This window comes from Aspergillus flavus, chromosome 6 (assembly GCF_009017415.1).
Source record: "Aspergillus flavus chromosome 6, complete sequence".
NCBI lineage: Eukaryota > Fungi > Ascomycota > Eurotiomycetes > Eurotiales > Aspergillaceae > Aspergillus > Aspergillus flavus.
The window spans coordinates 1,196,529-1,224,441 of NC_092410.1; the positions used below are offsets into that span (position 1 = coordinate 1,196,529).

Genomic DNA, 27,913 nt, shown 5'->3' on the forward strand with positions numbered 1-27,913 from the left:
TATACTTTATTTATTTATTTTTTTTTTAGAAAAAGAACAGAGAAAGAGAAAGAAAAAGAGAAATGCACCCTGGGAGGGTCAAAATGGGTCCCTTAGGGCTTTGGTTAAATGGTGGAGATGGTGTCCATACTCCGGAGAACCCTTACTAGACTGACCAACAGTAGTAACTGACCTCTATGGTTCCATGCTCTTTTACCACCCGATATCAGATCTGGGAATAAAGGCCTCTATTGATAACAACGCAAGTTGTAGTCAGTGACTGTAATAACGATGTGTGAAAGGTAGTGAGATGATAAGCCACCACGGAAAGTGATGATTGGCCCCCAGGGAGATTTGATAACGAGCTGATACGAGCAATTCGAGCTAAAATCAAAGAGACTGTCAGCAAACCCTAGACTGACAGACTGTTGACAAACAAGGTACTCCTCTTAAGAAGGACAATTCAAGTCAAATGAAGCCCTTGATATTTCTAGATCGTTATGACACAGACAGAGTGACAAAAGTCAACCCGCATGAAGATCACTCACTCCACTCTCTGGCGGAATAAAGTGAAAGCTGATATGTGACTCGGGATTTATTGAATTATTGAATTATCTCTTTCGTTATCTATCTTGCTTATGGTCAGGAGGATATGGGGGGATCCGAGCTCCTGATTGGTTGTGACGGTTCCCTATCTCTGTACATGTCCAAAGTAGTCTAACCTTCAATGAACTGCCCTGTCAATCCTGCCACTGTCCTTGTTCTCGCTAATCGTCTCCGACTCCCATGGAAATGTTTGTTAGATTCCCCAGAATGTTCCTTCCGCCGAGATCGCTCCACAGGCCTCTTTCACCCAGAGTATCAGAAAGATTACGGACAAGTTGTTGTTAGCAAAAGGGAAATAAATCAATTCATATTACCGAAGGACTATCTATCGGAAAGCTTCTTATCCACACGGTAATTAATAGTCAGATGAGCACTGGCTCGTAATCTTCCCCAATCTGTATCCACTTTCCTGTCTTCGGGGCAGGTCTTGGCCCTGGCGTCTTTGATATCGGATGATAATCGAGGTGCATCCAATAGTGGAGCTGGCCAGATGTCGAGGCTGAAGTTTGTGACTGGTGTCGTCGATATATTTATGACTCCTGTGTCCTGTGTCCCTGTTCTGTCATATTCTCGTTCCTATCGCCCCTCCGCCACCTATCCTTTTCTCTTTCCCTTAGGACCAAACTTTTATACCTGTCTAATTTCTAGAATTGATCCAACCAATTGCCTATCGGTCGATTCTTCCTTCGAGTATCTCATCTGCTCAGCACATTTCAGTGGACTGAACACTCGTTGTTCAACGACAGCCACAGTTTCAAATTGCTTTGCGGTATCCCATCCGCAGATAACCATTTGCAATGGCAGAATACCCTGTGGCCTACAATGGGTCGGCGACCGGGACCGGAGGTGACTCTTTGACGGAAGATCTCAACATCTACTACAGCGTTGGTGCCCCAGTGAACAGTACTTACAAACGGATCAACTAACTGTCTTAGTCTGGTGACATCGCATGGGTTATTGTTTCGACGGCTCTTGTCTTGTTGATGATTCCAGGAGTCGGGTATGGGAACCCACGGCCACGAAGCCCAGCCCTAACCAAATAATTGCCTTGCTAACCATACAAGATTCTTCTATTCCGGTCTTGCCCGTCGGAAGTCGGCACTTTCGCTACTATGGCTCTCGATAATGTCTGTCGGAATAGTCTCCTTCCAGTGGTTCTTCTGGGGGTACTCTCTCGCTTTCTCTCATACCGCCGGAAAATATATTGGTGACTTGAGCAACTTTGGGTTCAAAGGGGTCCTGGGTGCGCCATCTGTTGGCAGCGCCAAGGTCCCAGATCTCTTGTTTGCTGTCTTCCAAGGCATGTTCGCCTGTATTACGTGAGTTCTAGACAAACCCATATCTTATTCACCTATAACCATCATACTTACAACCGACCAGAGTGGCACTCGCGGTTGGTGCTGTCGCAGAGCGTGGCCGCATGCTTCCCTGCATGGTTTTTAGCTTTGTCTGGTCCACCATCATCTACGACCCTATCGCATGCTGGACCTGGAACTCGAGCGGTTGGGTGGCAAACCTTGGTGGTCTTGATTATGCGGGTGGTACACCCGTTCACATCGCCTCTGGTTGTACCGCATTGGCATACTCGCTGATGCTTGGAAAGCGTCGTGGACACGGCACCCACGAGCTCAACTATCGCCCGCACAACGTAACACATGTGGTCATCGGTACGGTATTCCTTTGGGTTGGATGGTTCGGATTCAATGCCGGCTCCGCCTTGAGCGCCAATCTTCGTGCCGTCATGGCAGCCGTGGTCACCAACCTCGCCGCCGCCGTGGGGGGAGTTACCTGGTGTATCCTGGACTACCGGCTTGAGAGGAAGTGGTCTACTGTTGGTTTCTGCTCTGGTGTGATTGCCGGCTTGGTGGCCATCACCCCCGCATCGGGCTTTGTCACTCCCTGGGCTTCATTCATTTTCGGTGTTGTGGGAGCTGTCGCTTGCAACTATGCCACCAAACTCAAGTACGTGATCAAGGTTGACGACGCGCTTGATATCTTCGCTGTCCACGGTATTGGAGGTCTGGTGGGCAACCTTTTGACTGGACTTTTCGCTGCGTAAGATGACCCATGTCCTCCGTCCGTATTAACAACAGCTAACATAACTCCAGTGATTACATCGCCCACCTTGATGGCTCTACCACAATCGATGGCGGCTGGATCAACCACAACTACATCCAGCTAGCTTATCAGCTCGCCGACTCCGTCACCGGAATGGCATACTCTTTCTTCGGAAGCTGCATTATCCTCTTCATCATCAACCTGATTCCTGGCCTCAGCTTGCGTGCCCCCGAAGAAGACGAGATCATGGGCATTGACGACGCCGAAATTGGCGAGTTTGCTGTAAGTCACTCTTTGACTGGGCTAACTATCGCATGACCTTGAACTGACATGAAAATAGTATGACTACGTCGAGATTACCCGCGACGTGATCAGTGCCGCCAACAGTGAGAGCGGCGAGAATGCTTCCAAGCGTAGCTTAACTCCAACCGGCAACGAAACGTCCATAGAGGCCAAGGCTTAGCCGATTACTTGTCTATGATTTGGCCTTCAAATCTCTTTCTGCAACTTTTATTTCTTTATATTAATCATCGTACCATCGTGGAAGGTCGCATGGTAGCTGTCACCTTGATAGCTCGCGACGATACGTTTGTATATACTTATGCACCTACTCATTCTTTCCAAGATTTCCTTGTTGTCATTTCCATCCAACTTCCACTTGGCCATTGGAAAAGCAGTATATGTCACTACTGTCTTGTCCGATGCTCTTAATCGACAAGCTTCACTTCTGTTGATCTCCATTTTTTACCTTCTTTGCAGATACCCTTCTCTACCCTCATATCGACTTACATATCTATTTCTTCTTCTTTATTTATCAACATTTCCTATTTACCTTCTAATATCTTCGGTATAAACTTCAAAATACCTGTCCCAAGACAACAACCAACTCCAAAACAGCAAAACCTCACCCACCTACCAATTATATAAAACATAATGGCACCCACACTTACAAACTATACCTCTACCAGAAAACGGAATCAAAAATTCCGCCAACTAGAAGTATGAGTAAATTCTATTACAGTCCGCTTCTATAAAGGTTTACACATGGCCACTCAGTGCCCAATCTCGAAATAATCCAGACGTGTCCCAATATGAGACCGGCTCTAGGACATGCCCAGACACTTACCATCCCGAAATCCCCCAAAGCAACCACGAAGCTTGCCCAGCAGCATCGTCATTAGTATATAAACATACCTCGCTCTGAAGCTGTCTACTCTATACCCATACCAAAGCACCAAAATATATTAAAAACATCTACTTTCCCCCGCAACCCGTAATAAACCTCCATTCTCATAGAAATGGACTATAGTCATATGCCTTTTCATGGGGTTTTAGATCTTTGTATTGATATTTTCCCTTGGAATTAGCTATGTTTACCTTTACTACCGTCGAGGGGCTTGATGTATCTTTTATAGTATGAAGGCTACCACTGCTTATGTCAGAGCTGGGGCCATGATACTTATAAATGTCTCGATGAATAGAGAAGATACTAAGGTTTCAAGGAATCGAGGTAGGGTATCTCGAAAGACTTAGAAAATCCATTCTTAGTACATAAACATAAACAAAAACACAAACACAAACATTGCTCTAGTCTATCCAGTATCAGCCACCATGCCGATATCCGTGCGGTATCTACTATATCAAACAGACAAAACGCAAAACGCAAAATTCAGAACTCAAACAGAAACACTTTCCCCATCTTCCACTCCCTTGTCGACCTTATGCCGATCGCCAACAAAAGCACCGACAGTGGAGCTTAAGAAGAAGGCTCAGCGGAAGGTGTAGGAGAGGCAGAGGCAGAGGCAGAGGCAGAGGGAGAAGCGGAAGGCGAGGCAGAAGGAGATGAGGAAGGAGAAGGAGGGTTAAAGACGATGTTTCCATTGTAGTGGCACTTCTTCCCATTCGTGGTACCATTCACATTGGAACAGTGCCAGTTAGTGTCCTCGTCGGCGTCATCGACGGTAAACGAGACCTTGGAGGTGCTGTTCTCCCGCTGCACCTGCAAGGTGAAGGTGGAGATGTCGTCCACGCCGTCTGGGAATTGGACTAAGTAGGCACCATCGCTGGTGCGAGCGTCTGAGGGAGGGTTTCCGGGACGCTCCCTGGCCATGTGTGTTAGTTTAATTATAGACCGGAGAGAGGGGGGGCAAATAGAAGCGTACCAGAGCACGTTGGCATCGATAGGTGCCTTGTTGTAGTTAGGGTCGCTGAAGCTGAAGGTGACAAATCCCTGCTGGTCGTTCTGAGAGGCAGAGAAGCCGCTGATGGCGACGGCTTTCTGGGCCCGCTTGCCAGGTACGGCCAGCGCGGTGCCGGCAGCCAGCAGGAGGGTGCCGATAGTGGTGGCCTTCATTTTGGTGGATGATTTGATCTGCCAAATGAGGTTGAAGTAGGACGTGGAGATTGAGGAGTGGACAAGTTATTGAGTGATTGACAATTGAGCTGTATTGTTGAGGACGATTGGATTCAAGACGAGGATTAGCGGGCTTTTATATCCCGGTGACTCCATGATTACAATCTTCACAGGGGCAGAATACAGTTGTGAGATGGGCGCTGCTGCACTCAGCCTACTTGCTGTCTCAGCATGCATATACTAGACCCAAGCTCTAGCGGCTGTGGCTGAACCTCGACACTTTCCTAGGCCTTCTAAATAATCAGACTGGATCATCCATGACCGTGTCGAACGACGATCCCAGGGGGTAAAGTAGCCCTAATACAGTATAGGTTAGGGCGATGTGAAGCTTTGTGGATGCGTCATCTTAGGCGTCTCACCCTGCAGCCTGGGCTAAACTTGAGACGAAAGTAAGCATCCTTAATATAGCAACTATGCGATGATGTAAGATTATGGAAGAGATTCTAGTGTCCGACTCGTGATGTGTAGCCCTTTTGCCCAGTTGTTGTCAACCTCGTTGAAGTAGACATTCATCGCTCTATCTGCACTTGGAAGTGAACATCTAGGTGATTAATAGTAGGGAACAAGACAAGACATTGAATTGGTGACTCGGGAAATAAGGTTCGGCTAAGAAGGTCGTCAGCTTTGTCAAGATTGATGGGGCCAGAAAAGACTGAAGTAGAGTAAGCATAAATCTTACCGAGTTTATAGACGCGGGAGATTGATTATAAATGTGTTCCTGCATGAGTCTGGAAAAAAGAATACTAGAGGTCCTTCAGCTCTATGGGATACCGATATCGCAAAGAATAGTTCCTACAAGTTTTGACAGCAAAAATACATAGAACAGTAAATTACAGCTACAGGGCATTTCTATGATCTTCAATATAGAGATCTTCTTCTATTCAGTTCATAGCTAATACTAGAATCTTAGTGAGTACACATTAACAGAAATGTATCTACTACAAATTAGTACTAACACCTTCAACTCCTTGGACACTCAGCACACGCACTTTTTACCTTTTTGCCCACAATTCAGATAACTGAAAAGCGGCACCGATCCAGGCCCAAAACGGCAACTGTACAACCAAACTGGGAAGGGTCCGAAAGGAAAAAAGGTACCAACTCAATACGAGCATCAACTAATCCCAATGCAGAACTACAAAAGGGAGCACTTGCTCCAACTAGCTCAGCCCTAAGAACCCCGCATACTCAACATTACCAAGCAATCGGCTTACCATCCCGAAGGATTCGGGATCGGATACTCAAGGTAGGAGTAATTAGTAAACCACTGATTTCTCTGATATATAGAAGCCGAACAATACGGTCCCTAATATCACTGAATTATACTATCTCGACCCTTATCGAGCTACAATATATGTAGCCCACCTCCTCAAATATCTGAACAACAAGAAATAAAGAATAGAACACCATGCCCTGCTCACCGAGACTTCTCGAGCAGAAAACCCCTGTAACCCCCATCGGTTACGGGGCAATGTCCCTCAGCGCATACTACACCAACACACCCGAACCGGACTCCAAACGCCTCGCCTTCCTAGACCACGTCTACGCCACCGGGCAACGCTTCTGGGATACAGCGAACAACTACGGCGACAATGAGGAATTAATCGGCAAGTGGCTGGCGCTGAATCCCGACAAACGGAAAGATATAGTTCTGGCGACGAAATTCGGGCAGGTGGGTGGCGGACCGGGGAGAAATGATGCAGCGTATGCGCGAGAGTGTTGCGAAAGGAGTCTGGAGAAGCTTCAGACGAGTTATATCGACTTGTACTATGTGCATCGGGTTGATACGGCAGTTCCGATTGAGAAGACCGTGGAGGGGCTGGTGGGACTGGTTCGGTGGGTTCCCCTTCCCTCTTCTCTTTCGGGCTAGATGTTGATTGGTAATGAGGTTTTATTGTAGCGAAGGGAAAGTTCGCCATATTGGTCTTTCGGAAGTGTCGCCTCAGACTCTTCGGAGGGCTCACGCTGTGCACCCCATCGCCGCAATTCAGATGGAATACAGTCTTTTCGCGTTGGACGTCGAAAAGCCCAAGACTGACCTCCTGAACACCACCAAGGAACTCGGCGTCGCGCTTGTGGCATACTCGCCTTTGAGCCGGGGGCTATTGTCCGGCCGGCTGAAGAGTCCTGACGACCTAGAAGAGGGGGATTTTCGAAGGGGAATACCACGTTTCTTTCCAGAGAACTTCCACAAGAACCTAGAGCTGGATGAGAAGTTGCATACTATTGCTGCCCGGAATGGCATAACGGTAGGCCAATTGGCGCTGGCGTGGTTGTTGGCGCAAGGCGACAATGTCATCCCCATACCAGGGACGAAGAGTATTGACTACTTTAATGAGAATATGGGGGCATTGGAGGTGGAGTTGGGTATGCAAGATCTGCGGGAGATTCGGGCGGCAGCGGAAAAGGCCGATGTCAGAGGGCATCGATATGCTGTGGAGACGTCGCCAAACTCGTATTTTGCAGATACGCCACCGTTGGAATGAGTGATAGTATTGTGAAGAAGAGTAGGTAATTGATTGTACTTGGACGAGGGCTGCACAGGATACTGCACCAGTTGATTGCTTTTGAACTATGTGCTGTTGGATTTCAATAGTCTCAAGGGCTCTACAGGCCTTTCGAAATTAAGAACAGGAAAGTTATTAAAAACGCTCTGACAAAATAATGTAATGACCATGACCCGTGAACCAGGCCAGAGCCACAGAGAACGTGGACTTATCAAGGGTATTGCTGCCAGATATCAATCCGAGTCTTTAGTGACTGGAAGCTATTTACTCCTCGTGCTCAAGGGGCTCCTCCTCCTCGAGGCTGCAAACTGGTTAGCACAAATACACGAGAGCAGGGCCAATGGGAATCCTTACTATTCCTCCTCGCCCTCGGAGATGGAGGCATCCTGGTACTGCTGGTACTCGGAGACAAGGTCGTTCATGTTGCTCTCAGCCTCAGTGAACTCCATCTCGTCCATACCCTCACCAGTGTACCAATGCAAGAAAGCCTTGCGACGGAACATAGCAGTGAACTGGTCGCCGACACGCTTGAAGAGCTCCTGGATGGAGGTGGAGTTTCCAATGAAGGTGGAGGACATCTTGAGACCACGGGGAGGAATGGAGCACAGGGCGGTCTGGATGTTGTTGGGGATCCACTCGACGAAGTAGGTCTGGTTCTTGCTCTGGATGTTGCGCATCTGGTCCTCAACCTCCTTCATGGAGACCTTTCCGCGGCTATCGAAAGGTCAGTTTTCAAACAACAGAGGATAGAACAAATAGAAAATAGGGCCACATACAAGATAGCAGAGCAGGTGAGGTAACGACCGTTACGGAAGTCAGAAGCAGCCATCATGTTCTTGGGGTCGAACATCTGCTGGGTCAACTCAGGAACGGAGACGGCACGGAAAGAGTGGGCACCGCGGCTGGTCAGAGGAGCGAAGCCAACCATGAAGAAGTGAAGACGAGGGAAAGGAACCATGTTGACGGCCAACTTGCGAAGATCAGAGTTGAGCTGACCGGGGAAACGGAGACAGGTGGTCACGCCAGACATGACAGCAGAGACCAGGTGGTTCAGGTCACCGTAAGAGGGGTTGGAGAGCTTGAGGGTGCGCATGCAAATGTCATACAGAGCCTCGTTGTCGATACAGAAGGTCTCGTCGGAGTGCTCAACAAGCTGGTGGACGGAAAGAGTGGCGTTGTAGGGCTCAACAACGGTGTCGGAGACCTTGGGGGAGGGGACAACGGAGAAGGTGGCCATCATACGGTCGGGGAACTCCTCACGGATCTTGGAGATCAGGAGAGTACCCATACCGGCACCGGTACCACCACCGAGGGAGTGGGTAATCTGGAAACCCTGGAGGCAGTCGCAGCCCTCAGCCTCGCGACGGACAACATCGACAACCTGGTCAACAAGTTCGGCACCCTCGGTGTAGTGACCCTTGGCCCAGTTGTTACCAGCACCGGACTGGCCGAAAACGAAGTTGTCGGGACGGAAGAGCTGACCGAAGGGACCGGCACGGACGGCGTCCATGGTACCAGGCTCAAGATCAACGAGGACGGCACGAGGGACATACTTGTTTCCGCTGGCCTGGAGAAGCGGTCAGGAGTTGCAAAGCGTTTTCATAGATGCTGAAATTTTGAGGTACGCACCTCGTTGAAGTAGACGTTCATACGCTCCAGCTGGAGATCGGAGGAGCCATTGTAACTATCCTTGCCGTCAGATCCATTCCAACTTCTAATGCCATATGGTCGTCGTTCGTTCGAGGTGTATACAGGCTGTACTTACACACCGGAGCCGTCAAGGCCGTGCTCGCCAGAGATGGTTTGCCTGCAAAGTTGTTAGCAAACATGTGGCAGATATAACAGGACACATCCGAGATCATGCTTTTGAGGAGTTCCTTGGTCCAAAGCATACTAACTCGAAGGCATTGAGACATACCAGAAAGCGGCACCTATTTGGTTACCCTATCACCAACATACGTTTAGTATCCGTCGCCATGGTCCTGCTAGACATCAAATCATAGTCGAACTTACACACTGGCCGGTCTGAAGGTGAACCTATATGATGAAACAAACTCCGTCAGCAACCTTGTAGTATTGGAGAACGGGTGGGGTCCCTATCAGGGGGGGGGGTATCCCCGAAAAACGCGTCTGAAGAGGGGGGACCGGGGGTAGGGAGCAACATACGATCTCACGCATTGTGGAGGGGATTTTGGCGTTGTTGGTAGGAAAAGGTGGGTTTGAAAACGGCGAAGAGGTCGTTGGAGAAGGGTTGTTGGATAGACTGGGGGAGACAGTCGACGGGGAGTAGGTAAAAGGAAGAGGAGAAGAGAGAAGGAGGAAAGATGGCCTTGAAGTTGAGCGGTGAGGAACGTCAAGTTGTTCGTTGTGCGGGCGTCAGGGGATCAACAAGTCAACATTGGCTTAGTTTATTTTTCGGCAGGTAAATAGGGGCTCTTCCCCTATTCCGGTTAGCGCTGTCACGAGACTGCAGGAGCGAACCACAATTGAGTTGGCGGGTTCAAGCCACTGGTCCCCCACTAGTGAACTAGTCCAAGTAATACTTCTGAGAAAATAGTTGATTCGGACCTTGTCATCGCATATGGAGTACACCAACATATAAATCGATCGCGGATTAAATACAACTCTACATTCCCCAGAGTAGGTATAGTACATGAAGCTTTCTGGAAATGGACTCCGCAGCTCAGCACCGGTGGAGGGTCCCAACGGTTCGCACACAGTACTGAAGTAGGTTCCTTAAGCTAGAGGTGACATAGCACAACTGCCAGATCGTCAAGTCCCTCATTTGGCCGTGTTCTCCACAGTATGAGAGCTCTCGAGCCAAGTGCCAAATTCATCCAAACGCTGCTTCTCTTCCTCATCCTCATCAGCATCCAATCCCCTCTCCGCCAAGTCCTCAAGAGCCGCTCGTTTCTCGTTGCTCTTCTTGAATCGCTCGCTACCATCGGAGATGTAAGCCTCAACGCGGGTCCCAGCGAAGTACCGGCCATCCATGAGCTGCAGAGCACGATCGTTAGCACTATCCAGACAAGTAGTTTCTTGTCCCCAAAGGACATTTGAGCCAATATACATACCTTTACACAGTTTCTTGCAGCCTCTGGGTCTTGGAACTTGACACTAACTACTCCATCGGTTTCCTTATCGTAAAGGACCACATTCGTCACCTCTCCCAGTTTCGAACACTCATCACGGATGTCCTCCTTGATGTCAAGGATGGCTGCTGGGTCATCCTAGTGGCATTGTCAGTAGATGCAAGCAGGACACGGGGGGAAACAAGAAAGAAAAAAGATCCATACATCGAGTTCTTTCAGAGTGAACATATGCTTCAAGATGACGACTTTTTCAAACTTAGAGTTGGTCTCTGGTAAAGCAGACGGTTCGTCATCATCCCAATCGGCAAGTTTGCTGTTCCACCACATTAGCAAGTCTCTCCTGCCAAATGACCATTCGTACTTGTAAGTTTCATACTTATTTAATCTCTGGGTCCTTTGAATGATCTTTCTCTTGTCCTTCGCGCTGGTCTTGGTCGGTGCCTCTTGTTGGCTTTTGTAAGAGAAATCTGCAGGTTGAACCCGCATAGGTCCCTGCGGCCCCGTTACTCCTAACCTGAAATCCGAGTCATCCAGCATCTGGATTGCAAGGTTGACAGATTCTGGGCGAAAGAACACAACGAGAGCTTCACCCTTGAATTTTCCATCATCATCCATGTACATCTTAATCCGTGGGCGGCCGCTGTCGATTTCCTCGGCGATGACGCCACACTTAGAAAAGACATATCGGATTTCTTCAAAGTCAGCGTCAAGAGGAATGGATGTGACATAGACCGCTGTGTTAACGCGCTGTTTCTTCGGTTTTTGGCCGTTCCCCTGAGTAGAATCCACCAATGTTAGTCCCCCCAGGCTTGCGACATAAGCCAAAGGTGAATACCCCACTAACCTCGTCTTTTGTCGCTTGTTGCTTGCGTTTTTTCTTGAGTTGCGATGCCGTGACTTCGTCATTGTCATCTACGCCCTCAACTTTATAGGCTTCTTGTTGTTGTCGGAGCAGTTGTTCATCTACCTGGAGAATACCCACGGGCGCGCAAAAGCGGCGCCCACCACGAGATCAGTTTCACGAACCATCCAAAGTCCTTGCAGTCATAGCTATCCCAGCATATTTGCAACGGAAGAAGGTTCTTGGGCGCTTTCACGCGCAGTCGCAATAGAAAACAACAGCAGAGCAGGATTTCAACAGCCGGAAAAACACAACAGGAATCACCAGCTGGAGAGAAAGCGCGCACACACCGTCGGAATCCATCGCTTCAAAGCCGTATCGTATTCAAACTCCTGACCATCATCTGTTTCCAAAATGAACTTGTCGTCCAGTTTCGAGAAGGAAATGCGCGGGTCGCTGTCGAATTCGGAAGGATCCTGAGGGAAGTTGCTCGAGGCACCCTCGGGACTGGGGGATACCATAGCGGCGATGGCGAGTGTGCGGGATTCCTGGAACGCTGAAAAGTAAAGGAGCACAGGGTCTATATGAATAATTAAGTTGATTGTGGAAGACAGGCAGTAGATCGACGTTCGGGAGTTGCGGGGGAAACTTTGGTACGCGGGATTGCTCCTAAGCTCGGAGAGTGACGATGGATCCTAACTTGTAGTACTGGCATGAGCTGCTGTCATGCTCTCCCATTGGTTGGTATCACCGTTGTTGCTTACTAATTGACTAGTAGAAAGTTGCCTTAGGCCGCCTGCTCTTGATTGGCAACAATTAGCCCTTGTTAGTCCCAACGTAATCTGCTTCTCATTGTTTCCAAAGTTTGAAACCACTGCGGGCATCCTTTAATTACACGGAAGCCTATCGTAACAGGCTCAAATTCGTACTCGAGGCGAGTGTCACGTGAAGGACTGGCTTGTACGTATGACGTACAGCTCAGTGGTACAGTGACTTCGGCTCAGTTTCTAGACCTCATACAAAGAAGCCAAGCGCCATCATATGCGGGGTATAAGTGTTACTGAGATAGAGTCTACGATCGGTGCCCGAACATTCTCGCCACGACCTGAGCACATCACTTGGCCTAGTCCACGTATATACCGCTTTCAGTTGCATGCATACAGTGTAGATTGGAAAAGATCTAGCCCTACAGTAGCCACCACTAACCACTTAGACACGAATGTACCAAGGATAGCAAATAAAATACATTACACGTAGAGAATATCTTTCCCTCTGCTCTCATAATTTGAACCTTTATTGATTCACCCCGTTGTACATATACTCGCGCACTGACTGGGCAACCCCCCTTGCATCATGGCGCAGTGCCACTTCCCACCTAACCCCACCTTGATTCGAACAACCATCAACGTTAACCATCAACCAATATGTCCGAGAACTTTGACTTAGATAAAGATCTTGAGGTGTCAGGCATTGTCGTTGCGGGGCACATCGGCGACAAACTCGTTTCGGATGTTCAGCAGGAGTTGGAGAAGAAACGGGATACTATACAACAACGGGACCGACAGATCCAGTTACACTGGAACGCCGAATGCGATGCAGTGATGTTCTATTTTGACATTGTAAGCGAATGTAGGGCACTGCCAACAGCTAGATCTAACTCCTGTTTCAGGTAATCAAACCGTCCATCGCAATTCTAGAAGATAGGCCGTGCTTGAATCGGTGGTTCGTTCAATACCACGATCGTCCGAAGGGAACGTCAATCTACAAGCCCCGGGTCGAGAAAGGCACTTACAACGTCCTGATTGTCATTGAACCAGGGGCTGGCTTTCCCCGGTTCTATGAGGGCTCGCATGTTGAGAGCGAGAACGAGGCGATGGCGCCCGCCGTTAGTACCTATGCTGTGGAAATTCCTCACCAAAAAGGAGCGGTGGTTGTATTTGATGCAACGCTAGGGCGTCGAGATTCTGCAGTGGAGGGTATTGGAGCGTCCTGCATCATGTTGGTATATTGAACCATGCCAACTGCGGTCGCAGAATAGAACATTATCTTCTTAAACATACTGTATTTACACTCATATACCTACAAAAATATCGCAATAGAAAATCAAGACTCAGGTCTACATATGCTAGGCTGTTCCGAAACGAGGAGGGCTCTTCGAAAAGGTCAAGGCATTGCTGTCGTACTATCATAGAGTAGCGTGGCTGCTGATGAGCTCGAGGACAATTCCAGGGCGGCATTACGTATTATTATGTCCTATACACTGAAGCCTACTGCCAACCCATGTTTCTGGTTGCACTGTGAGTATAACCCCTGAAACCAGTCATGACCATAGGAAAACATGGCATCCTATCCTTTGATAACACAAGGAGGCGAGCTTGGTAGGACAGTGGGGCAAAACATCCAATGTTCGACTCCATCATCCCACCAAAATCATACTCATGTTAGAAGTACAGTACTTTCATATAATGTAAGGGGTTTGTTTATTGCCAAACATCCGAAACTTGACAATGATTCTGGACAACTGAGACAAGCATTCTGAAAGAAGATTGGGGATGTAAATTATTTCTGAATCTTGAGTCCCATCCGCGGTTCCTTTTCGACAAGGGAGTATTGCGAAGTTCTTGCGTTGGCATGTTGACGGTGGGTTGGTCATTCTCGTGCAGAATATGAACACAGCTGCTTGGGATTTGGGTCTCATGCTTGCGGGCATGCCACTTAATCCAGGTATAGCTTAATTCATGAGTTCAAGCCCCCTGACTAAGGGTGGTCTGCTACGATTAAGACATAGCCCAGTAGCCATGAGGTTTTATATCGGGGCTATAGTAGTTCATGCCCTAGCCCCGTCATACCCCTTGGAAAGTATGTTGGTATCTACCTGGCCCGCGGCTTCATATTAATTGCAAGCTATGCACGGACTGCACAGATCAATGAATCAGATTCTTTATAATTTTTTTTTTCATTTATTTATTTTTTCACAAGTATCTATTTAAAACGGTGAATGGTGGAGCAAATGTATATACTTTACATTGTTGGGTGTCGATTTTGTAAAAGCGGCAGCACTTGAGATGAGAAAATGACAAGTTACAACCACCAACAGGCAACAGCACCTTTGCGTATTATCTAATATATCAGTCAATATTCATCCCACAGAGCTATCCACATATTTCAACTGTTTATGAAAGATTTTCACGGTCAGTTTAATGATGCCACTATTTGGGAAGCAAGGCAATAGTCTCGACGAGCTTCTCAACCGACCACGCCCATCAGCCTGGCAGCAGTTCATGAAGCAGCCATGCATCTTTCTCGCGCGCAAGCTTTACACTTGGCAGAGCACAATCGCTGCCCAACCAGTCAAAGACCCTGTCTCAGTTGTATGCATCTCTGATACACATAACTGCCAACCTTCTCTTCCAGACGGCGATATTCTTATCCACGCAGGGGACCTGACTCAATCAGGGCCATTGAAAGAAATACAAGCGACACTAGACTGGCTACGCGCACAGCCGCATACAACGAAGATAGTCATCGCTGGAAATCATGATCTATGTCTTGATCATAATTTTCACCGTCCAAAGGTCGAGGAAGAAACTCCCGACTGGGGAGATATAGTTTATCTCCAAAACTCAGAAGTGTCCATCACCTGTAGTAATGGCCGCCATCTAAGAGTCTACGGCAGCCCCTACTCACCACGTCAGGGTAACTGGGCCTTCCAGTATCCTCGCTCTGAGGACTTCTGGGGCAACAGGGTACCAGCTAATATCGACATTCTCATAACACACGGCCCGCCACGCGCCCATCTAGATTTGCTCAACCTCGGCTGTACATATTTATTGCAGACGCTCTGGCGTGTTCGTCCCCGCTTGCATGTCTTCGGACATGTTCATGAAGGCGCGGGGACCGAGTGGCTGCAGTTCGATGCGCTGCAAAGTGCGTATGAGCGTACTGTGGTTTCTGGCGGCGGTATATGGAATCTTATCTATACGATGAAAGAGTTTGTGGGGAAATTCTTTCGTCCTGCCACCGAAGCTAAGTGTCTACTTATAAACGCATCCATCGTGGGTGGTCTTCGAGATCATGAGCGCCGACAGCCTGTCAAACTGTTCATTTAGTACATGTCAAACAGACTGTACGAGTGCATATGTACAAAAAAGCTCCATTAGAACCGCCTTAGACGGCTGCCCCTTGCCTATTCTTTATACGAACAATTCATAGGGTTACTTACTCTACTACGATATTCATCACCAAGAGCTGCTTACTCTTAACACCCTCATCGGCATCTTTGAGAAGTATCTGTCTCGCCACGTCCGCTCCAACCTAGGTATCACCTTAACCTAGCCCGGTTGCTTTTCAGGCACTACCTCTTGATCCTTCAACTCTTCCTCGATGGCAACATGTATAATGGCTGGGCTACTCCGCTGGAGCCCACGTCCACTCAGTCGATCAAATGCTATCCACCCTTAAAGCGGTAGAGCAGCCAAAACAGCATATCGTCCCAGATGAGGGTCCTTTGGATCAGAAATTCCGGACACCGTCAGGACACTTGATTGAAGCACTCTAGCTTTGTCCACATGCCTTGGACAAATCCAATGACGAGGTATTGTATATGCGGATGCATTCTGAACATGGGACTACGGAATTACATATGGAAGGCTGAGGCGATCATGAATGAAATACGTTCTATGGCGGGAGACTTAGTCAAGGGACAATATATGATTGATGGAGGGAAGACGTCAAGTGGTGTCTCCTTTGGGTCCATTCTCGCCTTGCGAAGAATGTTTATATTCTTGTGCTTTCTAGTGCATTAGTGAATGCAAGTTGGGAATTCGAGATCGGTCTCGGGAAAGAACCGGGTTGAGTTCAAGGGTAAAGGCGCGAGTCGGCAGTTCTTTTAGCTTGAACATATGACAATTAAGAATCTTAAAACTTAAAATTATGAAACCTTTGATAGCTTATGGAACATGGTAAGGTAGGCACATTGAAAAAAAAATTTGGTCGTAGATCTTCTGTAGGATGAAATCATCCTTTTTCTCTCGCTAGCTGGGCTATATCATACCAAAGTAAATCCGGCTTTGCAAATAACACGACAAAGAACAGCCATTTCACAAAAGTAGCGTATATTATCCGTGCTCACACTTAAATAAACGGACATCGGCCTGTTCGTGAACTCTTCAAGTCCTGGACGTACTCCTCCAGGGATGCTCGGCCCTTGCCTTCGAAGTACTTGGGCCCTACATCAGGTGTATAGTAGCCCCGGGGGTAATACTTATCGCCTTCATCGCCTGGAAGAGGCCGGCCCATAGCCCAGGTAAGCCAAGCGACAGGGCCCCAGCGGTTCCGGAAAGTAGGCGCGACGTAATAGGGTGCCGCATCCCACTGGGTGATGAAAATGCGATCATTCCGGTCCGGCTGCTCAGTGAAGGCAGTGAAACGGAGGAAATAAGGCCGGGGGAGCGACAGGTAACGTAACACAAAGCGGCGAACGGACAGAAGCGACGAGAACAGTTTGGCATATGATGCCGGGGGAGGGTCATACCTAGCCTCAGGTTAGTCGTTACACGAGCAACCGTCTTTGGGTTGTACTTACAGCATCGCACGTCGTAGGCGGTCATCCATCATGAACGAGACGAAGTGCAGACCGATCTGCTGGAACGGCTTCGGGACCATGTACAGTAGCACGGCCGTAGTCTGATCCGCGGTCTCCCGATTCGTGGCATGGGGAACCATGTACTTAGCTTCGTACTCTTCACTCCAGGCCGTGATCTCCTCCAGCCACTGGAGGCCATCGCGGAATCCCGTCTTATGCGATGGAAATGCCTCGTAACTGATTGCAAGACCATCGCCGACGCTCTTCCAGAACGTGCCGATAGCACACTTCTCGAGGTCGGTCAGCTTTCTCCACTCGTACTTCTCGATGAACCGGATGGGTTCGAGGGCAAACAAGCCAAGGGTGTAGAGCATATCATTCTCGGAAATCTTTCCCGAGGTGCGATAGCCATTGTGAAGCCAGCGAGTTCGAGCGATCGCAGTAATCGTGCGCTTAGAAGATGGGGCGTTGCCCATAAATTCCTGGACCAAGGCGCTTGTGTCTGCGTAACGCTTGTAAGATGTCTCCGGATTCGAGAATTGACTGGTCTTGGTGAGCAGCCCGGAGATGGTGGGGATTCCGTAAGTCTTCACTGGGTCAATTTAGGTTACCAGATAATCCACAAAAAAAGTATAAGAAACCAATCAAATGGAAAAAGGAGCCGCACCCTGAAGAGAGCAAATTGGAGGGCTTTAACATAGAGGAACGGGAATTCCAGCTGCAAAAGCACCTTCTGGATTTCCCAGGCCTCATCGTCGGTCATTTTAGCCAGGGATGCCCGGTTGGGGAACTTGTACTTTTGATGAAGCCATTGTACCCGGCGAAATCGGAGCAATGAGACCAGTAATGGATATGCTATCAGGATCGCGAGGACATACGGAAGAAGCTGGCGAGGAGGAGTTATGTCTAGAATTGCTTGTGGGACTGAATTGGTAACGCCGCTGTTAATGCCGGCCGTGACGGCTTGGCTCTCATTCACCATCGCTTCGCCAAATGTCAAACAAAACCTGGATTGTATGCCGTGGAGTCTATATCAGCTGATCTGACAGGGGTATTCACCACGGAACTCATAAGCCTCGAACCACAAAAACCCGGTCAAGATGGTGAGCACTAGACTTCGTTAAATAAGATCTCAAGGGATGCGGAGGAGCAAAGACGATCACAGGATCGTTAGAACTCGTGTTCAGCTCGCCAAGAAGTTTAGCTTGACATAATAGAATCCGTGCATAATTACTTCTGCATAGTCCCTCCATTTATACTATGCAAACAAACTTAGTACGAAGTATCTAAAGAGTAATAGCAAAGTCTACTATTGGGCAATATTGCATTGTCTAGTGTTCCAATATTGTCTTAGTGTGGCAAGCCGAGGTCCTACACCGAGGACTATATGATCTGATGGCCATTCTTCATCGACAAGCCTAAACGTTTCCCCACAACCTAAATATTCCAGGTGCACTGCCGAGTATCGAAGGACCTCGGTAGGAACACATGAGAGAGGGGAAGCTTTTAAACTCCACCAAGTGAAATGGTCGAGTTCTCCATATGCTAGAAAATATTCACATTCTTATTCTAAGACAACATACATAATAGCAATACATCTAGAGCTTTCATTAACTATGCCAGGCAAGGTACTTGCTACCTGCTGACATCTGTACCCTAACCATTGGGCAGCTGATCTAGCTATCCACTTATGGACTAGTTTCATCTTCGCCCGTCATTTCCTCTTCTGGTTGTTAACATTTACTTCTAACTTCATCACATACTGAGCACATTCATCTCTTTCTTGCATAAAATTGAATCACTACAGCCTACGTACCTCGAAGGGTCTATGTGTCACTCTCTGCTGAGTGAAAGCTTATCTGATCTATTAACCAAAACAGCCAAGTCCACCAGAAAACGTCCTTGAGACAGAGATATACTACTACCGTGGAGACTGGTTAGAGATCATGAGAGGTAACACATACGTACTTATAAGCAATGCAACTGGAGCACATAGCTTCCATATTCACTCTGATTCTTTAAGAAGTAAATATTCCCTGTCTTGCAAAAGTCTGTCTGTTTTTGTAGCAAAAAGAGAAGCTTCTAACATGCAGCTTCAGTCTAGTCTATGGTACACCGTGTACGATGACCGGTCATGCGTACGTACGTACAGAGCTTATTGACTGGAAGTCTTACCTTCAGCAATCTCGTGAAAAGCATCTATCTGAGGTCTCTGAAGCAAAATCCCACATGTATAACGGATGACTCCAATCTTAGACAGGTGGATCACCATGAACGCATGTGGATGGCATCTCATGGAAGCAATGTTCTCTCAGCGTCCAAGCACCCTCAACTCCAACATTCTCAGTGGAGGGAAGGCGAGAGCCGTGAAACCGAAACCGAGCCAGATTCCCAAATCACAGCCTCCATTGACTGCTTTCCCAATCGGCCCCGTATAGTACACTTGATCCTATCAGGAAACAGGGAATGGGTTAGCACTGGCCTCAAGCAGATGGATCAGAGATATACTATACCATCCCTACAATTGCCCCCGCCCAACCAACCAGAAAAGCTAGGGCAGCAGCAACTCCTACCGGCAGCTTCTGTCGACAGTTCCACGCGGACCAGTCATAGCCTTTGCTACGTCGAAAGAGCAGGTCTTCCTCCGCAACAATGGTGAACCAGATGATGATCCAATAACCAATCAGGGGGAGGAAGCTCTTGAAAATCTCGTATAGGAAATCTCGTCCTCCAATGGCGCATGCCGTGTATATCACTGTCGTCGTAACAGTGAAGACAGGACGTGGAATTTTCGACCAAACATTGCCGAGCATCTGGAAATTCATAGCCATTGAATAAGATCCGGGAGCATTACTGGAGACCACTGTCACGACATTGATGAACGCACAGAATTTGCCAAAGCCTCCAAGTCTGCCATAACCAGCCATCAATAGACTCGCCGGTGTACCATCATAGGTTTCAGCCCACTTTGGGTTTTTCGCCACTCCGCTTCCTAGACCAACTCCAAGGAGAAGAGTAATGATCATAGCCAAGCATCCTCCCATCGTGGTCATTGACCATGTCCTCCATCGCCTAATAGTCGGCGGATAGTAGACATAGTAGTCTGCAGCTAACGGTGCCCATGCGAGGGCTACAGATAAACAAAGAGAGAAGAATGCCAGACGTTTGGCATTGACCTCGCCTGAGGATCCGACCGACGGACTCTGAAAATCAAACTGTGGTCCTGCCGACCCGGTGATGATGCAGAGTACCAACAACTGCGGGAACCAAGCATATCTGCGGTTTTCACATTGCTGAGTTAGTACCAGCGAATCTGACAGAGGCAGGCACCAACGCATGCTTCATACCTCTCATAATATTGGAAGATCTGCATTCCAAATGTAGCCATCACCAAGCTTGCAAGCGCGACAATGATAATACCAACAACGACGGATACGGCTCCACCTGATATTTTTGAGAGTAACTGCCCGCCGATCATACAATTCATCATCCCATAACCCAAGTTTGTAAGCACATTCAGCGAGCAGCACACCTTGCTAGGGTAGTACCCCATAAAATATCGGGCAACTATCTATCGACGACAAGTGAGCTGTATGTACTTCTTTCCGTCCATAACGGGGACAGGGGTGAACAGAGATCAAACGCAACGGATGAACCATACAAGAGTACGATTCCCACTTCTGGGTCCCCAAGTGCTCATATACCCAACTGCCATACCCCCCAAAAGATTTCCAAATATTGCGCAAAGAGCAGCATCTGCAAAGCTCAGCTTCATTACAAGCGTGCCCAATGATCCAACCACCATATTGTTCAAGGCCATCCCCATACTGAACCACATAAGCAACATATGAAATGATGCTGATGGGCTAGTCTTCAGGCGTTCCTCAACTGGTATCGGCTCAATGCCACGCGCCTCGAGGCCCTTGATACTTCCCGCCCATCTCTGGTACCTCGATCTGTGACTTCCATTAAGGGGAGTCTGATCTTCTAAATCCTCTTGTGTAACACTCTGAAGAGATGGGGATATACGAGCTTTTTCAGCCTCAGACATCATGCTGGCTTTCAGGACGGGTTGTCGCTTGGTAAAAGGAGCCGGATCTGCCTACTTCTCTGCTCCTTCTTGTCAGAAACAGTAAAGTGGAAGCTTGACCGAGCTACAAGTTGCCGAAAGAAGATAGTCAGGAAAGACGAACAACGTTTCACGGTATATATAGGGACACAGAGATGTGCAGGAGAGAAAGGGGAAATTGAGGGAAGGAGTATGTTGCTCACACAGTGCTACAAGTTTGACATCACCCTATCACCTGCCCTACCTGATGCTAGCATTCCACAGCTGGTGTGTACACGGTATCAGGACCCTGCCGCACGGCCCTATCTGCTAATCTCATTGAACAGGCACTCATGATGCAGGTCATCATAAAAAATAAGTTCAACCCCATCCATGGGAAGTGAAGGGAGCCCAGCGCCAAACAAGGGCTCGGTATTTTCGGGTTTATCAAAATTCCCATCACATCTATGACTCTCCAGTCAACTTTTTAGCTCAAACACCCGAATCGGCTCTATTACATTCAAGCTAATGCGGCGCAGATCGTCCGGGTTCCGTGATTTGTTACATCACCATGCCCGTTACATTCCATTACTCATATTGGTATTAAGCTCTCTCCAACACGGTCGTCTGGTATGCACCAGCCAAGCAAGGAGAGACAGTGGGAAAGGTGCAACGTAGCTCAAGGTCTGAGGATCCGGGCAGTTCGAAAGAAAAGAAAAAGAAAAAAAAAATCCCCCGAGCTCATACTAGCCCACTTGCAAGAAAGTTTGACAAGTATGGATATGATGCTATGATCATCCCTCGAAGCTGATTCGAGGTAATTTTTTGTCAACGCAAGGCCTCAACAGGCACCATGAATCTTTCAGCTCGCCACTATGCTGCCTACAAGTGGTTCCTTTTACTAAATCTGAAATACACGCTCTTGCAGATCACACATGACCTAATTATGACTACCGCACCAGTGGAACATTGCATAATACTGCTAATGGATGCATCAGGTTTCCTTTGTTTCAGCCAGTATCGTGATCACTAAAAAGAACCGCAGTTCGATCTCGAGTCATGTCGTGCATAACCCGTGGGCCTAGTGAAACAGTACCATCGATTCCCGAACTACACTCAGAGAACAGAAACTTCAAGAGAATAAGGCCGTGCCTATCTCGCATGGTTATGCCAAACACAGCGCTCCAACTTCCTCTTCAGAACCCCCATAGCGAACTATCCAAGTAAACCTATCCAATACACCAAGGGAACTCTCGAGCATTCAAAATAAACACAATATAGCATCTACCTACTCAAAACACGCCACACCAAGAGGAACCAAGAAAATGAATAAATAAAATAAAACAAAAAGAAAGAAAGAAAAAAGAAAAGCTCTTCCCTTGACGATCTAATGTCCCTAATAGGAAACTAGCAATGTCTCATTGACATCAACGAAGCCAGTTTTGTTGAATATTTTAGCTTTTTATACAGCCGTATCATCCAGGAATGAAGAATCAAGTTTATCAAACTTGTACTCATGCTTCAATACTTTCAATACAATTGACACGCTAGACAATTGAACCACCAGAATATCCCCATAAGAATAAACACCAAAACCACGATTAAATACTACAAACACTTACTTAGACTAGAACTACAGAGAGAAGATAAACCAAAACAGTAGATCCACATTCACCAGCTATAATAGTACAAATCCCGGTAGTACCAAGATCCTCCCATACCAAAGACCCAAACCACCAAAGAAAACGAAGCCAATCCGTAGAAAAAAGATATTAAGAAGATAGAAATTGAAGACCAAGTTTTTAACAATGATTAAACCATCCCCAACACCCAATAAAAGGGGGGGAGTAATACTGAATATGTACAAAGTAAACAAAAAACAAAACACACGAGCCACCTCACTTGCGCCGACACCGAACATACACTGGAATGAGTGTCTATATGATAACAAAACGAGACCTTTTCAACCGTTGTACGCCCGACGGATCGTTAGACTAAAATCATACAATCCAGCAAATGACAGATAGTCGAAACCCCGGGAAAGAGATAGGGAATCTATAAGCACAGGGAAAAGCAGAAAGGGCTAAAAAATGCACTAAGTTACTTTATCGCGAGAGGACAGCCGACCCAGGACTATAAAACAAAGCAACATATCAAAAAAGCAAATCAACGACAGGATCATAATACATCGTTGTGAAGTGGGCGGTCCTAATAATTAAGACCGTTAACGTATCAGAGGTATTATTAAGGGGTTAACTGGGTCTCCGGTCAACTTTCGTTTCGGGATGCGGACCGGCTGTGAGCGGACCGACTGTGTGCAGATGTTGACCTTATGCTGCGGCTAGATGGAGCCCGTGCAGGAGGAGCATGCTCAAAGTACGGTAGGAGGTCTGGGTTCTGGCTTGGGGGCGTCTTCGACGATGAAAGATAGTCTCCCACGATCCGATCGTCTGCTGCTGTCTTGGGGTGAATTTCAATGCCTTGCTGGTTTTCCAAGCCACCGTGTGGAGTGGAATCGAACTTGAATGGCTCTCCCTCTGTTGGCGCTCTTTCAATAGGCGACCAGCCTGCAATACTTCCAGCAACTATACCCGCCATGGCCGTAGCAGGTCCAAATGCAGAGTTCGAGCGAGATCGAGCTCGTTTCCTTGACCGCGACTCTGGAGTAGGGGGCTGAGATGGGGTACTGCTGTGTTCATTGACAGGTGTTCCAGGGACCGAGTTTTCTCTTGACCGTGATGACCTTGAGCCGCTCCGTGATCTTGGAAGGAACTCTTCAGGATGCTGCAATTTGTGCTTCAGGTGTCTCAACCGACCTCCCCGGACCCTCTTCAGGAATTTGAGTTGATCCCGAATCTCAGTCAGAGCAGGGTTCCACTCAAAGCGATCCTCGTCAGAAACCAGAAGCTCGGGAGCCTTTTTGCGGCTGAAGAAGGTGGGGATGAGTTTCTCAATGAGTGCATCTGGAATCAGCCGAATGATGACTGCAATTGGAAGAGAGATCACGCCAATGATCAAACAGACTCCCCATTGCGCACCGTTTATTCTGGTGACAGAGAAGGCATGGCCACCAACAAAAACGATCAAGACCTGCCCACCCATGATGATGAACTGGATTCCAAGGAACCACCAATTGCGGAGCATGCCTTCAAAGATATTGAAACCATTGTCCAGGCGGCGAGAGTTCCACTGGTTGAAGATCTGCATCCAAACGAAGGCATTGAATACAACTGTAGAGAGTACCTGGCCTTCGTAACCGAAGTGGCCTCCTGCAAAGTTCAAGACAAGCGTGACGGCCATTTGATAGATACTTTGGCCGAGGATCATTTTCCACATTGTGAGGGTGATAAGCGGCGCGGATTTGGGTTCGGGTCTGCGGTCAAGAACATGTGGAGAGGGCGGATCAGTCGCTAGAGCAAGCGCTGCGAAAGTGTCCATGATAAGATTAACCCATAGAAGTTGTACTGCCGTAAGAACCGATTCTTCGGTGTCACTAGCCACGGCCGAGATGAATGTTAGGAGGACCGCAGTGATATTGACTGTAATTTGGAATTGCAGAAACTTCTTGACCGCATCGTTCACAGTCCTACCCCAGGCCATAGCCTTGATGATCGAGGTGAAGTTATCGTCCATCAGGATGATATCTGACGCCTCCTTTGCCACTTCGGTGCCAGCAATTCCCATGGAAAACCCAACGTCTGCTGTCTTAAGAGCCTGGGCATCGTTTGTTCCATCACCGGTAACCGCAACCGTCTCACCTAACTTCTTCAGATGAGTAACCAGGATTTTCTTATCATCAGGGCTAGATCGGGCCAAAACCTGCAGTCGAGGGATAATCTGGTGAATCTGAGCGGAGCTAAGTTGGCGAAATTTGGGTCCTTCAATTGCAATTCCTCCAGGCGTAAAGATACCACACTCTCCAGCAATAGCCTTAGCCGTGTTAATATTATCTCCGGTCACCATTCGGACAAAAACACCAGCTTTCTGGCATTGTTGAACGGATTCTGTCACACCAGCTCGGAGGGGATCCTGGATGCCAAATACCGCGAACATGGTCATGTCCTTGAATACGGCGTCAAAATCCCCGAGGCCACTATCTTTTTCCTGCTTGCGTACCCCTTCGGGCGGCCACTGACTGAAATCGCGGTATACTAAGCTGATAGCTCTCAAGGACTTGGCCGCATACCGATCAATCGTCGTATTCAAGGTTTCCTTATCGTCACCGGACATCGGGCGATTAGACAAATCTTTTGTTGGATCGGAGATGATACGCGTAGATTTCGCAGCCAGAATCTCCGCTGCACCTTTGACCAACATCCTGTACTTTCCAGGTCCCATTTTGATCACTACAGCCATACACTTACGACCGGAATCAAAGGGCACCATCTGAGCGATTTCTGCGTTAGCCCGTGCCTCACTAAGCGAACCGAGAGCGAGATAGGTTCTTGCGAAACCCAAAAGCGCTGTTTCGGTCTTTGAACCAATAAACGTCATAGCCCCCTCCTGTTCTCCTTCAAATGCTGTGGAGTTCAGCACGATTGAGTCGAGTAAGAGCTGCTTGACTGGAGCAGAAAGACTTTTGGCAAACTCAGACGGTGACAAGGCATTTGAAACTTCGGTTGCGTCGCCGTTCTCATCCGTTCCATTGGAGGAGGCACCAGCATCCTTAACGAACCTAAAGCTCGTTCCCAAGGTGGCAGCAACGGCAGTCATTTTGTTTTCCGTCAAGGTGCCTGTTTTGTCGGAACAAATCGTTGTCGCGTTCCCCATAGTCTCACAGGCCCGAAGCAGCCGCACCAGGTTGTTGTCCTTGAGCATGCGTGTTGTGGCAAAGGCGAGCGCTAGTGTGACAGCCAGAGGTAATCCTTCAGGAACAGCAACTACGATGACTGTCACAGCAACAATGAAAATTCTCAGGAAAGCTTGACCTTTCTCATCGGCACCGTCATAGGTTTTCAGCTGAGCGAGGAATTTGATAAACAACACAACAAACAACAATAATCCGGCGGCAAGACCGAGTTTGGCAATATATTCAGCAAGGACATTCAGCTTCGACTGCAGCGGAGTCGTCTGGCCCTCGTCCTGGAGGGACATCATAGTTTTCCCGTATGTTGAATGAACTCCAACGGATGTGACCATGAATGTCCCCACTCCTTCGGAGACTTTTGCGCCAGACACGATGAAAGGGTCTTGCTTCGAGAGGTTTTCATGTTGCTCAATAGCCCGGAAGACTTCGTTGGCAGCAGTCTTGCGTAATACATCCGACTCGCCTGTCGCGGAAGACTCATCACACTTGACATCGTGACCATTGATGAAAATACCGTCGACTGGGATTACATCACCGGGTTCGAGATGCATGACGTCGCCGACCAGGACATCCTGAATTGGAATCTCCAGTGTTTTCCCAGAACGAACCACTTTAACCTGTCGGTCATCCTTCTTTTTGTTCAATTTCACAAATTGGCGCTCCTTCTGCCAGTCATTCGCCGCCCCCACTACCACCACAATGACAATGGCCACAATAATAGCGACACCTTCGACCCATTCCACTTTGGGTTCGCCGTTCTTGGCTGTTACAGACTGGTAGATGCCAAGAGCGAGGGAAATAATAGCAGCAACCGTTAGTAGAATCAGGACCTTGTCGTTATATGCAATCCAAGCCAACTCAAGGATACTTTTAGGCTTTCTTTCAGGGAGTTTATTGTTTCCAAAAACACGTTTCCGGTCAGTGTAGCCATTGTCAGGTTGTTTCGCAGGTTCTGTGCCAGATCTCGTCGGTTGCCGCGGGGGCTGGGAAAAAGACCCTTGTGTCGATTCCTCCGAAGCGATTGACGTTGCATCCTCAAAGCTCACGGTTCCATCCAACGCGGTCTCATCCATACTCAACCCACTGTTAATGTCAGTCCGTAGCCCCTTCTCTAATCCACGAAGGCCACCTAGGGCATGGAAGGCGCCGAGATTTTTTGGGTTTAGGAGCTTATTTAGCTGACCCGGTGAGAAGGCGAACTTGTTGTTTTCCACCGTAAACTCATCCTCGCGGCCTGGATCTGGCTTAAGGGCATCCTCATCATTGATGACCATATTCTTCGTCAAATCTGCACGAGAACCATGAGATGCTGTTGGGACATAGGTATCACCGCCATATGTGCTGGATGACTGATGTGTGTCCTCCGACTCCAATGAGTTCCCGCGGGATCTAGTGCCGGGCACCGCCAGGTAATTCGAATGGGACACGGAGTCGTTCATCTTGTGTGTAGGAGACGATACGTTGTGCGGAGAGGTCGGTCGACTCTCGTGATCCCGTGGATCAGATGTGAAAGAGCGTATTGAGCCACCCGAATGGCCATCCAAGGGCGAAACACTGCCGCTGTTCAAGAGAGCGCTCGTATCATTGGCATAGGCATTTTCGCTGGAGACTTGTAACGTGGGATGCGCCGTACTCGGTGAGATCTCTTCGTTCAGGTCAGTATTAATTTTGATTTCGGGGGCCTGCGGTCGTTGCAGGGGTTGCGACTGCTTCGAATCGTTTGCGTTCGATTTGGAATCCGACATGATCGTCCAAGGGGTTCAACGGCCTAGGTAAAAGTGGGTCTCAAAAGGGCGACAAACGTTTCAGACGAAAGGGATATTTATATCAATAAGAATGCGGCTCCTGAAGGAGCAATCAATCCGGCCTCGTTGTATCATCAAAACAAGGCTTGTGTTCGTAAAGAGGTAGGGTTTTCTGTAGCAATACCGCAACCGGTTAAGCTCCCCAACAGATATTGAGTCCTAGCAGTTGTTCA

General features: G+C 48.1%; 10 protein-coding genes across 10 annotated transcripts; 4 read left to right on the forward strand and 6 right to left on the reverse strand.

The window, feature by feature from the left end:
* The first annotated feature begins 1,160 nt into the window (after nucleotides 1-1,160).
* On the forward strand, nucleotides 1,161-4,109 carry F9C07_2286023 (ammonia permease). The gene is made up of 6 exons (XM_041294113.2): nucleotides 1,161-1,469; nucleotides 1,521-1,585; nucleotides 1,650-1,904; nucleotides 1,966-2,640; nucleotides 2,694-2,925; nucleotides 2,984-4,109. The coding sequence occupies exons 1-6, from the start codon at nucleotides 1,383-1,385 to the stop codon at nucleotides 3,104-3,106; spliced, it is 1,437 nt and encodes a 478-aa protein (XP_041149388.1). The 5' UTR covers nucleotides 1,161-1,382; the 3' UTR covers nucleotides 3,107-4,109.
* Nucleotides 4,110-4,399: 290 nt separating this feature from the next.
* On the reverse strand, nucleotides 4,400-4,996 carry F9C07_8285 (uncharacterized protein; the record flags this gene model as incomplete). Its single annotated transcript, XM_041294102.1, has 2 exons — nucleotides 4,400-4,745; nucleotides 4,806-4,996. 2 exons carry the CDS (start codon nucleotides 4,994-4,996, stop codon nucleotides 4,400-4,402), a joined length of 537 nt encoding a protein of 178 aa, XP_041149387.1.
* A 1,162-nt stretch (nucleotides 4,997-6,158) lies between these two features.
* On the forward strand, nucleotides 6,159-7,634 carry F9C07_1745991 (NADP-dependent oxidoreductase domain-containing protein). The gene is made up of 2 exons (XM_041294112.2): nucleotides 6,159-6,892; nucleotides 6,957-7,634. The coding sequence occupies exons 1-2, from the start codon at nucleotides 6,465-6,467 to the stop codon at nucleotides 7,540-7,542; spliced, it is 1,014 nt and encodes a 337-aa protein (XP_041149386.1). The 5' UTR covers nucleotides 6,159-6,464; the 3' UTR covers nucleotides 7,543-7,634.
* A 282-nt stretch (nucleotides 7,635-7,916) lies between these two features.
* F9C07_8286 (putative tubulin beta) lies at nucleotides 7,917-9,479 on the reverse strand (the record flags this gene model as incomplete). The annotated part of the gene is made up of 4 exons (XM_071511752.1): nucleotides 7,917-8,277; nucleotides 8,340-9,130; nucleotides 9,193-9,247; nucleotides 9,325-9,479. 4 exons carry the CDS (start codon nucleotides 9,477-9,479, stop codon nucleotides 7,917-7,919), a joined length of 1,362 nt encoding a protein of 453 aa, XP_071367729.1.
* A 563-nt stretch (nucleotides 9,480-10,042) lies between these two features.
* Nucleotides 10,043-12,893, reverse strand: F9C07_1746768 (transcription elongation factor TAT-SF1). Its single transcript, XM_071508362.1, has 7 exons — nucleotides 12,261-12,893; nucleotides 11,847-12,191; nucleotides 11,500-11,622; nucleotides 11,032-11,429; nucleotides 10,860-10,968; nucleotides 10,638-10,793; nucleotides 10,043-10,560 (listed from the first exon to the last, which is right to left on the reverse strand). Exons 1-7 carry the CDS (start codon nucleotides 12,378-12,380, stop codon nucleotides 10,345-10,347), a joined length of 1,467 nt encoding a protein of 488 aa, XP_071367730.1. The 5' UTR covers nucleotides 12,381-12,893; the 3' UTR covers nucleotides 10,043-10,344.
* A 27-nt stretch (nucleotides 12,894-12,920) lies between these two features.
* On the forward strand, nucleotides 12,921-13,507 carry F9C07_8288 (uncharacterized protein; the record flags this gene model as incomplete). Its single annotated transcript, XM_041294111.2, has 2 exons — nucleotides 12,921-13,115; nucleotides 13,166-13,507. 2 exons carry the CDS (start codon nucleotides 12,921-12,923, stop codon nucleotides 13,505-13,507), a joined length of 537 nt encoding a protein of 178 aa, XP_041149383.2.
* An 897-nt stretch (nucleotides 13,508-14,404) lies between these two features.
* F9C07_2168411 (Metallo-dependent phosphatase-like protein) lies at nucleotides 14,405-16,469 on the forward strand. Its single transcript, XM_071509339.1, has one exon. The coding sequence runs from the start codon at nucleotides 14,697-14,699 to the stop codon at nucleotides 15,603-15,605; it is 909 nt and encodes a 302-aa protein (XP_071367731.1). The 5' UTR covers nucleotides 14,405-14,696; the 3' UTR covers nucleotides 15,606-16,469.
* Nucleotides 16,399-18,273, reverse strand: F9C07_2168412 (uncharacterized protein). Its single transcript, XM_041286904.2, has 3 exons — nucleotides 17,748-18,273; nucleotides 17,081-17,667; nucleotides 16,399-17,029 (listed from the first exon to the last, which is right to left on the reverse strand). The coding sequence occupies exons 1-3, from the start codon at nucleotides 18,060-18,062 to the stop codon at nucleotides 16,630-16,632; spliced, it is 1,302 nt and encodes a 433-aa protein (XP_041149382.1). The 5' UTR covers nucleotides 18,063-18,273; the 3' UTR covers nucleotides 16,399-16,629.
* Nucleotides 18,274-19,391: 1,118 nt separating this feature from the next.
* On the reverse strand, nucleotides 19,392-21,134 carry F9C07_8291 (putative purine-cytosine permease; the record flags this gene model as incomplete). The annotated part of the gene is made up of 4 exons (XM_071511753.1): nucleotides 19,392-19,529; nucleotides 19,594-20,356; nucleotides 20,428-20,651; nucleotides 20,742-21,134. The coding sequence occupies 4 exons, from the start codon at nucleotides 21,132-21,134 to the stop codon at nucleotides 19,392-19,394; spliced, it is 1,518 nt and encodes a 505-aa protein (XP_071367732.1).
* A 2,262-nt stretch (nucleotides 21,135-23,396) lies between these two features.
* On the reverse strand, nucleotides 23,397-27,680 carry F9C07_8292 (putative P-type calcium ATPase; the record flags this gene model as incomplete). The annotated part of the gene is made up of 1 exon (XM_041286907.1): nucleotides 23,397-27,680. The coding sequence occupies one exon, from the start codon at nucleotides 27,678-27,680 to the stop codon at nucleotides 23,397-23,399; it is 4,284 nt and encodes a 1,427-aa protein (XP_041149380.1).
* Nucleotides 27,681-27,913: the final 233 nt, after the last annotated feature.

What these genes read in the sequence shown, in the direction of transcription:
- F9C07_2168412 (XM_041286904.2), bottom strand. Translation starts at nt 18,062, where the DNA reads ATGGTGAATGAGAGCCAAGCCGTCACGGCCGGCATTAACAGCGGCGTT. An exon ending in TCCAATTTGCTCTCTTCAGG is followed by an intron (nt 17,668 to 17,747) that starts GTGCGGCTCCTT and finishes GACCCAGTGAAG; the next exon opens with ACTTACGGAATCCCCACCAT. An exon ending in CGCCTACGACGTGCGATGCT is followed by an intron (nt 17,030 to 17,080) that starts GTAAGTACAACC and finishes ACCTGAGGCTAG; the next exon opens with GTATGACCCTCCCCCGGCAT.
- F9C07_1745991 (XM_041294112.2), top strand. Translation starts at nt 6,465, where the DNA reads ATGCCCTGCTCACCGAGACTTCTCGAGCAGAAAACCCCTGTAACCCCC. An exon ending in GGGCTGGTGGGACTGGTTCG is followed by an intron (nt 6,893 to 6,956) that starts GTGGGTTCCCCT and finishes GTTTTATTGTAG; the next exon opens with CGAAGGGAAAGTTCGCCATA.
- F9C07_2168411 (XM_071509339.1), top strand. Translation starts at nt 14,697, where the DNA reads ATGATGCCACTATTTGGGAAGCAAGGCAATAGTCTCGACGAGCTTCTC.
- F9C07_1746768 (XM_071508362.1), bottom strand. Translation starts at nt 12,380, where the DNA reads ATGCCCGCAGTGGTTTCAAACTTTGGAAACAATGAGAAGCAGATTACG. An exon ending in AACTTTCTACTAGTCAATTA is followed by an intron (nt 12,192 to 12,260) that starts GTAAGCAACAAC and finishes ACTACAAGTTAG; the next exon opens with GATCCATCGTCACTCTCCGA. An exon ending in AACAAGCGACAAAAGACGAG is followed by an intron (nt 11,430 to 11,499) that starts GTTAGTGGGGTA and finishes GATTCTACTCAG; the next exon opens with GGGAACGGCCAAAAACCGAA.
- F9C07_2286023 (XM_041294113.2), top strand. Translation starts at nt 1,383, where the DNA reads ATGGCAGAATACCCTGTGGCCTACAATGGGTCGGCGACCGGGACCGGA. An exon ending in ATCTCAACATCTACTACAGC is followed by an intron (nt 1,470 to 1,520) that starts GTTGGTGCCCCA and finishes TAACTGTCTTAG; the next exon opens with TCTGGTGACATCGCATGGGT. An exon ending in TTGATGATTCCAGGAGTCGG is followed by an intron (nt 1,586 to 1,649) that starts GTATGGGAACCC and finishes TAACCATACAAG; the next exon opens with ATTCTTCTATTCCGGTCTTG.